Source organism: Sciurus vulgaris (genome assembly GCF_902686455.1).
Source record: "Sciurus vulgaris genome assembly, chromosome: 12".
Taxonomy (NCBI): Eukaryota; Metazoa; Chordata; class Mammalia; order Rodentia; family Sciuridae; genus Sciurus; species Sciurus vulgaris.
The window spans coordinates 60279222-60290884 of NC_136473.1; the positions used below are offsets into that span (position 1 = coordinate 60279222).

General features: G+C 41.5%; 1 protein-coding gene across 1 annotated transcript; it reads left to right on the forward strand.

Moving 5' to 3' along the window:
- Nucleotides 1-9807: 9807 nt before the first annotated feature.
- On the forward strand, nucleotides 9808-10859 carry LOC306641098 (tubulin alpha-4A chain-like). The gene has a single exon (XM_079105962.1). It carries the CDS (start codon nucleotides 9910-9912, stop codon nucleotides 10795-10797), a length of 888 nt encoding a protein of 295 aa, XP_078962088.1. The 5' UTR covers nucleotides 9808-9909; the 3' UTR covers nucleotides 10798-10859.
- The last annotated feature ends 804 nt before the right edge of the window (nucleotides 10860-11663 follow it).

Genomic DNA, 11663 nt, shown 5'->3' on the forward strand with positions numbered 1-11663 from the left:
AAATCCCCAAGAAACCAAGGCAGTCCGATAGGAAATAGATCCATTACTCAACTTGGGCTTTTTCATCTCCTTATGTCCAGCTTAACAGGGAGGGTATCTTGGGAAGCCTGTTTGCTTCTTGTCTCAAAGACACATCTACACCTCAACCTCAGGCAGAGTCACAGTTTGGAACTGTGGGAGGAGGGGATAAAACCTACCAGTGTTTCCCAACCTCCCTGATAACAAGAATCATCTAATTATCCCCAAAGTCCCTGATTCCTGACCAGACTCACCCAATCAGAATGCCTCAGAGCCTCCTCAAAGGACCCTAGAGCTGTCCTACAGGATGCTATTACATCTGTGGGAAGGACTGAAACAGAAGATATAAAAATACCTCTAACTTATATTCAAACTTATGAGAAGTCCTTCATGTTGAGGCAATTCCAAGAATTAAAACAAGATCATAAAATAATAACCATCTCCAGGCCAATAACAGGTCTTTTCAGAAATAAAAGAGAAAGAAAGGGGTTTGGGACCAAGAGTGATTTTGTTGAAGGTTCACCCTGGGAAGCTGCACCTATCACCATCATGGGGGCAGTTAGGGAAATGCCAATCAAGATCTAACCCAGCTTTGGCAAGGGAGGGTGGGAGAGGGACTATGGAGCCAGACCTGAATACCTCTTACCTTGAGCAAGTGAGGTCTCTTTTTTGAGCTTTGATTTCCTCCTCTCTAAAATGGGTGTAATAAGTCCAACCTTTCAGGGCCTTCAGGGTGCAGGATGGAAGTATGATCTATGGATAACACTAGTGCTTAGCATGAGCTCAGTCACTGGCAGCTCTCAGCATTAGTATGGAGACAGGATATTTTATGAGCCCAAAGAGGTCTTCATTTGTGTTCAAGAATGAAGAGACTTTGGAATTCACATAAGAGACTGCATTTCCTTTAACATGAGCACCACTGGGAGCTGACTTGCTGAAAAGAGCCCTCATAGTGTTGGATGGCCTTTCCAATCTCACAAGACAAGGTAGAAAGCAAGAAAATTCTGTGACAGTCAAGTACAAGAGGCCAGACCTTTAAATCACATTGCTTTCCCAGAGATTTCCTCATTTTTGTCTGTGAACTGCTTTTTTCAAGCTTAAGGCAGGTAATTTCTTGTGGGGGATAACTAGGGATATCTCCTTGCCTGAATATAGGAATCCTGTATTCAGGTAAACCAGGTCCCATTTCTAGTCTCTGGCATCTTAAACCTGGTGCACAAATCCTGTAGGATGTTGTTTATCTTAAATCATTTTATGTGTTCTGACTGGGCAATTCTGGTGTCAGACCACAGGTTCCTAGAGCCCTGGCCTAACACCCTCCTTAGCTCCAGCTTCCTCTTCTCTCCATACACACTGAGACTCAGACTCAGAGATCTGGGCTCAGTGGATTCTAGAACTCTTAGGATCCAGGCAGGTCTGATTTCTCTTTCCATCTTAGAATAACATGAAGATTCCGAATGAACTTAAGCACTACTCCCTCAGCCTCTCAGAATTTTTTGACTAACAGTGATCACAACAAGATGACCATGGGGACACTGAGTGTGAAGCTCCCACCATATGCCCAAAGAACAACAAATAATTAGGAGTAAGGTGCAGGAGGAATAGGGATCATATTAATTGACAATCTTCAAAATTCTAGGTGCATTATGAGCAGTATATCATTTATTTTTCATAACTACCCTCTAAAATGGGCTTTATTCTACCCATTTGATAGATAAGAAAACAGGTCTCTTAATTAAGCAAATTGAGGTCACACATACTGATTCAAGGTCACACAACCAGTATGTTGAAAGCAATCTATAACCATTTATAATTGTCCCCCTTTACCTCAGGAGATACCTGAGTATCCAAGACCCCAGTGGATGCCTGAAACTTCAGATAGTACAAAGCCAAAGATAATATGTTTTTTCCTATGCATAATAGCTATGATAAAGTTTGATTTATAAATTAGTCACAGGAGATTAATGACAACAACTAATAAAGTAGAGCAAATATAACATAGTATAATAAAAGTTATGTAAATATGATATCTATCTCCCTGTCAAAATACTTATTATACTACAATCACTCTTCTTTTGATGATGTGAGATGACACAATGTCTAGGTGACAAGATGAAGTGAGGTGAATAACATTGACATGGTAACCTAATATTAGTCCACTACGTAAGGATTAATTGTACGCAAGCCCTACAATACCACAACTGTCAATGTGATAACCTAGATAACTACTAAATGACTAATAGGTGGGTAGCATATATAGCATGGAAACACTGGACAAAGGGATGATTCACATCCTGGGCCTGATGGAAGAGGGCATAGTGAGATTTCTCATTGCTACTCATAACAGCATGCAATTTAAAAATTATAATTTCTAGAATTTACCATTTAATATTTTTAGATGATAGTTGAACATAGGTAACTGAAGCTTCGGAAAATGAAAGTATGGATAAGAGAGGAACCATTGTAATGCCAAAGCCATGCTCCTACAGTAGAACAGAGAAGAAAATTAAGAAATACATAGATAAGGTTTTTTTAATGGCATTATTAAAGTTAGTTTAGATTTTCCCCCTTTTCACCTAGTGTAACCTCACCTAGTGTAACCTAGTGTAACCTCACCTAGTGTAACCTAGTGTAACCTCACCTCAGGGTGACAAGCCAATTATTGAGGGTCTTTCTCTTTGCACCATGAGTTAGGGATGCCTTTTTTTTTTTTTTTATGTTGTCCACCCTGTAGTTCAAGGCTGACCTATTTCTGTAAGGTTGCTTTTTACCTCTACAGGAAAATAGGCAAAAATTCATTAGGCCTCTGTGCCTAATCAGCTCTGCCCTTACAGAGTAAAAGCAGTCATGGAAAATATGCAAATAGATGGGCAGAGTGTGTTACAGGAAAACTTAATTTACACAAACTGCCATAGTTTGACAACCCCTGCGCTAGGAGAATGAAGTTCTTTCCCAATTATTTTCCAAGTTTTTTTCTGTACCATCAAAACATACATGTGTTGATTGTGAACATATCATCTTATAAACCAGATGTGAGCTGAGGTACTCTGCCCTTGAGATTAAAATGAAACCTCATGTAGAGGTAAGCGTGTGTGCCACCCATTCTGTCCAAGTGGAATGAAGTTACCTGCCCTCCTAAAGTGGTTTCATTTGTGGATCCCCTTGCCTTCCTATATTTTTCATCTCTCTTTTATAGCACATCATCCCAGATAGATACCAGCCCCCTTTACCTAAGGTGCATACATGCATGCACACACACATGCACACACATGCATACACATACACACACATGCCTCCATTCATACAGAAATTTATGTGTATCAGACTACACATAAACAATTTACACTGAAACAATTCAAACTACTTTATATTAAATGTTGTTGTCAGTCTCAAAAGTCCTTTGGTATCATCGTCCTTAAGTTTTAGTCTCCTGACATGTTGCTTGGCATCCTATTTTCCAGAAACTCCTCCCACCTTGTTAGGAAGAGCATGAGCCCTTGTCTCAACACTCCCCATGCCTCTCTTTGCACAGCTCTGCTGTAAGAGGCACTGCCTTCACCCTCTCACCCTCCACCAAGGTCTGCAAGAGGAAGGGGACAGCATTCACTGAAAGCCACCCTCTCCTATCAGCTAAAAACTTTATAACTTTTAAGTGACTTTTTTCCATGACATAAATTTAAAAACTTTGTTAACCTGTTTTTGGTTTTGATCCATAGAAGAAAATTCTAACATAAACAGGAAGAGAGAAAATTGGAATTAAAAACATATAAAGCTTGAACAATGGTTTGCAGAAAAGTAGAAACCTGGCAATCTTGTTTAAACTTCAAAGGGGAGAAGCATGGGCTCTGTTTTTCGTAGGCATTGCCCTTATATGTGATACCCGTTGTCTTATACCTCTGTGTGTCTCTGTTCTAGGTTGGATTCTAGAGAGAGTGGTGAGCTCTTCCAGGTCACAGGCCTATATTATGGTCAGGAGTCCAGAGTAATGACACTGGCAACCCTGTCAGAACCACATGGATTTGGGGAGGCAGTTTCCCTAAATAAGGAATGTTGCGCCCTTCTCAAAACAACAACGGTCTTTTTAAAAACCAAGACAAGAAAACAGATGTCCATTCCACTGTGTTTCTAAACAAAGAACTCACAGCCAAAAAGGACAGAAGTACTAATAAAAATATGTGAGAAGCAAATAGAAGGAGCTCAATGTTTTACCATTTCTGTTAGCTTTCTGTTACTTTTACAAATACCTAAGAAAATCAGCTTATAAAGAGAAAAGATTATAGGCGATTAATAAATATATGAAAAAGTGTTCAACATGTCTAGTAATTAGAGAAATGCAAATTAAAACAACTCTAAGATTTCATCTTTTATCATGAACACAAACAATAATAGATGTTGGCACGGATGTGGGGGAAAAGGCACACTTCTACATTGCTGGTCGAATTGCAAATTGGTGCAGCCACTCTGAAAAGCAGTGTGGAGAATCCTCAGAAAACTTGGAATGGAACCACCTTTTGACCCAGTTATCCCACTCCTTGGTTTATACCTAAAGGACTTAAAATTAGTATAGTACAGTAACACAGCCACATCAATGTTTATAGCAGCTCAGTTCACAATAACTAGATTGTGGAACCAACCTAGATGCTCTCCAACAGATGAATGGATAAAGAAACTGTGGTATATATACACAATGGAATATTATTCAGCCATAAGGAAGAATAATATTATGGCACTTGCAGATAAATGGATGGAATTAGAGAATATCATGCTAAGTGAAAATTCCAAAAAACCAAAGACTGAATGATTTTCCTGATAAGTGAATGGTGATATATAATGGGGTGGGGTAGTGGGGCATGAGAGAAGAACAGGGGAACTTTAGATTACGTAGAGGGAAATGAGAGGGAGCGGGGTATGAAAAATGGTGGAATGAGACAGACATCATTACCCTATGCACACGTAGGATTACATGAATGGTTAAGAATCTACATCGTGTACAACCATAGAAACGAAATGATGTACCCCATTTGTGTACAATGAATCAAAATGAAGTCTGTAAAAAATAAAAGCTAAATAAATACAAATAAATTTTAAAAAAGAGAAAAGATTCAGTCTGGCTCACAGTTTCAGATGTTCTAATCCGCAGTCGCTTGGCCCTGTTGCTTTTGAGTCTATGGTGAGGCAGCGCATCACCGTAGCAGCTTCTGGTAGAGCAAAGTTGCTCACCTCATGCAGTTAGTAAGTGAAACATAGGAAGAGGATGGGGCTGGAGTCCCCTATGCCCTTCACGGGGACACCCCCAATGACCAGAAGACCTCCCGGTAGGTTCCACCTCTTAAAGTTCCCATGTTAGCTATGGGCTGGGGGCGAAGGGCCTCATGGGTCACTTACCTGTCATAGCACTATTTCATTCCTCTCACTTTCTCAGTACTGATTAAGGTAGTAAGATGGCAGTACGACCTGCTCCTGGCCCCTGCCTCCCTCTCAGAAGCCTTGCTTTTTGAGCTACAGATTCTAATTTATTCATGATTTCCTGGAAAACTGGATTAAGGTTTGTTACCACTCCCATGTCACAGATGTGGGCACTGCAATTCCACTTTTGTGACATGTCACTGACCTACCTTATTTGTGTTGAAGATGAGTTGTAAAATTTGCAGCTTTACAGTGCCAAGTGCATACTGACTGAATTATTGAGGGGAGATCTCTTTGTCGTATAAGTCACTAAATATCTCAGACTTCATCTCTCCTAAAAGTACCCTTCTCCCACCTGCTTACACAAAAGCAAGCCCTTCCAGATCCTCCCAAACCCATTCTGTCTGGACACCCATTCACTCGGGGAGAGTATCTCATATGTGGTCAGAAATATGTCGTCCATGTTCTCTGCTTCAGTTTTCTTACAAAGGTTCCTGGTGCTTCTGTTGCCAATGCCCTCCAGGAACATTCAGTGACACCCCCCAGGCCTATTTCCCTGCCTCACCTAGAGTCCTCAAGATCCCAGAGACCCTTCCCAACTCGGACCTGGAAACAGAGTGGAAGGGTAGTCCCTGTCCAACCTTGGGTTGCGCAGTTTCTTGACTCTAAAGACATGTTGGCGTTCCCAGACACTGACCGTGTCTGCAGGGGCACTGCTCTTTCTATTCGTTCAAGCTTCTGGCCCTTACCTCCTCCTGCCCACTAGTTCCTGATTCAGAGTCCTGTGGAGATTGCTCAGACTGCAATCATGTGCTACACCTAGGTTGCAAGACAGTTAGGAGAGCAATTGTCTGGGCTTATCAGCTCACACTGTGGGAGTTCCAAACATACAAAGAGGATTCAGAAGTAAAATGGTCCAAAAAAACTGAAAAAAAAAAAAAAAAGACAAATGTCCACTAAGATGACACGTAGCCTCCTCATGATCACTGTCACGCCCAGCTCTTTTGCTAAATCCTCTCTCTCCCTTGAGCAAAAACAAGCATACAAGTAAATATTAAAATCCCATTTACATATTAAATTATACAATTCAGTACTTGAGAGGAGGCAAAATCCCACACACCAGGGGACTCAATGTGCCAGCTTTAGTTATGCCAGGAAATCTTGCCATGCTGAGGACTCGGGGCCTCTGCGATAAGTCATGAAGGACTGATTGCAGCTAGAAACCCAACAGAAGGTAAGAAAGCAGGTAGAGGCTTAGAGTAGACACTTTCTTCAGTTGGATTCCTAGAATCTGTAAGGGAGAGAGTTTGTGTCAGGAAGTCAGAAAGACTCGGGGGTCAAGCTTTGCTTCCACCCTGTGTGATCTTGAACAAGTTATTTATTGTCTCTAAGCCTCTGTTTCCTCATTTGCAAAAGAAAAAAGAAAATTGCTTACAGTATGAAACAAGATAATGCATGTAAAGTAGCTGGCAAATTGTTGCTTAATAAATGTTTCCCTTCCTTGTTCCCCTGGGGAATTAAGCTAAATAAGATTCCCATTTGTGCAATAAGCAAGTTTGTATGTTTCTGTATGATTTTCCATATTAGAACTCTTTTATGCAAGAATTTTTAAAAGTGCTATGACAAGGCATCTATAATTACATTTACTAAGAATTTTTAATGAAATTTTATTTTTAAAGGAGTCTTTATTTTAAATGAAAAACTATATAAGTTATCAAAAAAAGTACATTGGCTGAACAAATTGTAACATGATTTCTGGGCATATGGGGAAATGGATGAATTACTTTTGTTGTGTAAAATACTACTCTGTGCCTACCATTATGCTGGGCTCTTTATATTTAATCTTTACCACAGCCCTTTAAGAATGTTATCTTAAAGATATGGAAACTGAGACTAAGGGAGTTTAAGTAATTTACACAACACTGCACAATGGAATTTTGTCTAAATATGAAGCCCACATTTAGGCTATGTTTTAGTCCACTTTTTCCGCTGCTGTGCCTAAAGGACCCAACCAGAACAATTGTAGGGGAAGAAAAGTTTATTTGGAGGCTTACAGTTTCAGAGGTCTCAGTCATGGACAGCTGATTCCATTCTTTGGGGCTTAAGGTGAGGCAGGACATCATGGATGAAGAGTGTGGCGAAGGGAAGCAGCTCACAAGGAAGCAGAGAGAGAGACTCCGCTCTCCAGATACCAAATATTTGTCCCATAACCAACCCCCAATTCCAATCTCCTCCAGGCACACCCTACCACTTCAATTAATCCCATCAGGGATTAATTCACTGATTGGGTTAAGACTCTTACAACCCAATCATTTCTCCTCTGAATTTTCCTGCATTGTTTCACATGTGAGCTTTTGGGAACATCTCACATCCAAACCATAACAGGCTTTGTCCCATAAGCTACTCTTCACACTTGGATCATGAGTGACAAGCAAAACCATAATAGCTATGTCAAATGATCCTGTAGTCACTGTGCAGAAGCATGGTGGCAACTGATACACTGCCTTCCATATACACTTCCATAGATTTCACCAGCAAGAAGCTGGGTCCTGGTGGATTACTCGCAGGATTACTGCAGCAGAGCAGAAGTATGAGTTTCATGTTTCTATCAGTTTTCCTCACCCCACAGGTCCCACAGCAGTGAATCAGCAGTGGGTACAAATGAATATCTTGCACAGAGTGGAGGTGACATAGCTGGAACCCTGAGCTTAGGTGTCCCCATGTTATAAATGGTCTCCTGGGAAATCTGCCCATCCTCCCTCCAGAGAGACATTATCTTCATTACTCTGAAATGTAAACAAATCTTCCTAGAGAAGAGGAGAGAGGCCTTTATCTTTACTCTCCTGCATAATCTCCAGAGAGAGATTCTACCCCTACTCTTCTGGAATATAAATAATTCTCAGTAAATTGGCTATTAATTCCTAATGTGAATAAGTGTGAGAAATTCATAGAGAATGGTCTCCCATTTAAAAAAAAAAAAGCAATGAAATGCTAATACATCATCTTTTTATTGTTTTTCCTTCACTTGGTAAGCAAATACCTATTCATCTATCCACTCATTCAAAATTAATTCAATGACTTAAAGTGGAATTATCAGGAGGATCTGCTACTTATCCACTATTTTTTTTTCTTCTGGTGCTGGGGATTGAACCCAGGATCTCAAGCATGCTAGGCATTTGATCTACCACTGAACTTCATCCCTGGGCCCCACTATGCATCCATTTACTCTCATGAATCAGTGATGCTATTGTTGATGCTAAGGACATGAAGATACAGATTTAAAATACAAGGAGATAGCAACAGTTTTAAATGATCTTAAACACAAATATTCTTCTGTTACCATGAATAATTACTAGTTTGTTTCTTTATTGGATACCAATTAGCTTTTGGTTGTATTTGAAAATAATACATACTTATTGTAAAAATTTTGAAAGCATGTAAAAATTATAAAGGAGTTAATAATTAGAGCTGTGATTTAGATAAGTGTCCCCCAAAGGTTCTCATGTAGAAATCTTGCTCCCTGATGTGGCACTATTGAGAGGTGATGGAACCTATAAGAGCTAGGGTCTAGTTGAAGGTCTTCGGGTCATTGGAGGGTGTCCTTGAAGGGGAATGTAAGACCCTCGTCTCTTCCCTTCTTTTTGTCACTCCCTTCAATCATCGACCATAACCTTCAGAAACAGGAACCAAAATAGGAAACTTTTCTCTTTATTAGTTTATAATAATTATCTCGGGTACTTCATTACAGGGATGGAAAGCCACCTAATACAGGGGGTTCCCTTTAGAATTCTCAGAGAATCTAATGATATATCGAATCACTTATAAGTCCAGCCTTCAGTATTATGCCTTAAGTTTTTCCTCCCTTTTCAAATCTTTGCAGATGACAAGACATTTCACAGCCCAAGCCTGACACTTTAAAAAAATTCAGATTACAAAAGCAAAATTTTCAGAGCATCTTTATTTTTCCTTCCATAATTGTGTAGATTTTTATTTCAAAAACACTCCACACTCATTTTTTCAAGCATTGGAAATGCAGAAAATTGTATTAGATACAAATCATCCATAGTCTTTAAAGATATTGTTGTTTTATTTTCCATCAGTAATTTGTGTATATATTTATTTTTTCTTTTACAAAATTACAGACGTACAGTTTAAAATATAGTTTCTTACTCAGGTTTTTCCCAGTAAACATTACCATGAGCAGTTTCCCATGATCTTAAATAACCTTCATATACATCCTTGTTCATGGCTAGATGACATTCCAAAGAGCAGATGGACCTTAATGTATACAACTGTTCTTCTTAGTAGGACGTTGAGGAAGTTCCTGCTATAAATAATCCATGTGCATGAATAATCTTGGGTCCTTCTCCTACCTACACTGCTCTCTTTCTTGCCTTCCAGTCTGACCAGTGCACAGGACTTTAAGGCTTCCTGGTATTCCACAGTTTTGGAGGGGGCACCAACTCTGGCTTCACCTCCCTCCTGATGGAACGGCTCTCTGTGGACTATGGCAAGAAATCCAAGCTGGAGTTCTCCATCTACCTAGCCCCTCAGGTGTCCACAGCCGTGGTGGAGCCCTACAACTCCATCCTGACCACCCACACCACCCTGGAGCACTCAGATTGTGCCTTCATGTTGGACAACAAAGCCATCTATGACATCTGCCACTGCAACCTGGACATCCAGCGCCCAACCTATACCAACCTCAACCACCTCATCAGCCAAATCGTGTCCTCCATCACTGCTTCCCTGTGCTTTGACGGGGCCCTCAACGTGGACCTGACGGAGTTCCAGACCAACCTGGTGCCCTACCCACACATCCACTTCCCCCTGGCCACCTATGCTCCAGTCATCTCTGCAGAGAAGGCCTATCACGAGCAGCTGTCGGTGGCAGAGATCACCAATGCCTGCTTCGAGTCCGCCAACCAGATGGTGAAGTGTGACCCCCGGCACGGCAAGCACATGGCCTGCTGCCTGCTGTACCGTGGAGACACAGTGCGCAAGGATGTCAATGCCGCCATTGCTGCCATCAAGACCAAGCGCAGCATCCAGTTTGTGGACTGGTGCCCCACGGGCTTCAAGGTTGGCATCAACTACCAGCCTCCCACCGTGGTGCCTGGGGGTGACCTGGCCAAGGTGCAGCATGCCATGTGCATGCTGAGCAACACGACCACCATTGCCGAGGCCTGGGCCTGCCTGGACCACAAGTTCGACCTGATGTATGCCAAGAGGGCGTTTGTGCATTGGTATGTGGGTGAGGGCATGGAAGAGGGTGAGTTCTCTGAGGCCGGAGAGGATATGGCTGCTCTGGAGAAGGATTATGAGGAGGTAGGCATCGACTCCTGTGAGGACGAGGACGAAGGAGAAGAATAGAACAGCTGCCTGGAGCCTACTTGCTATGTTTATTGCAAAAATCTTTTCAAAATAAAGTTTCCTTGCACAGTTTCTTGTCCCCTCTGTGAACACTTGAGCTTCTGCTGCTTCCCCTTTGTGCTGCTGCTGTTGCTGTTGCTGCTGCTACTGCTGCCCTCACTATTTGCTGCTCATGACCCTTTTCCCTTCCATGGCTGAAGGTGAGACTTGCCAAGGGGCCCTTGCCAGGCCCAGGAATCATGACCCCAAAGACCTTGATGTTAGGTCTTAGGGGGACCCAAGATAGGGAGGAAATGAGGACCAAATCCCCCTGGACCTGTCTATCCAGTCACAAACTATTAAAGGATACAAGTCTTCACTTCCTTTCAAAGCAGGAGTTTAAGTCCAGTAGTTTCTGTGTTGAAGAATTGGACTGCTACCCTATTCTGCCTGCTGCTTCCACATCCACCAACTCTGAAAGCGAGACTTGGGTGAGGTTTTGCTGTGCACTATTAGAGTTTGGGAATGGGGCTGGGCTGGCCTGAAGTTCCCACACATGGAGCCACATCATCAGCTTCGGGGACGGGAGGGAACAAGGGTGATCTGGGGTTGTTTTTGCCATTGCACTTCTCAACAGCTTTGCATAGCTTACTGTCTGTATTGTTGCTTTGCTGGGGTGAGGGCTGTGCCATTAAAAGTCAGGTCATCTCCCCAAAAAAAAAAAAGAAAAAAAAAATTCACAGTTGACTTTGAACTATGACTGATTCTTAGATATAAAATAATGATAATTGCTAATAATAACAATGACTACTTACTGAACACTTACTCTTCTCTAGGAATTGTACTTGCATTATACAATCATTCAACATTTTAAGCCAAATAATAAT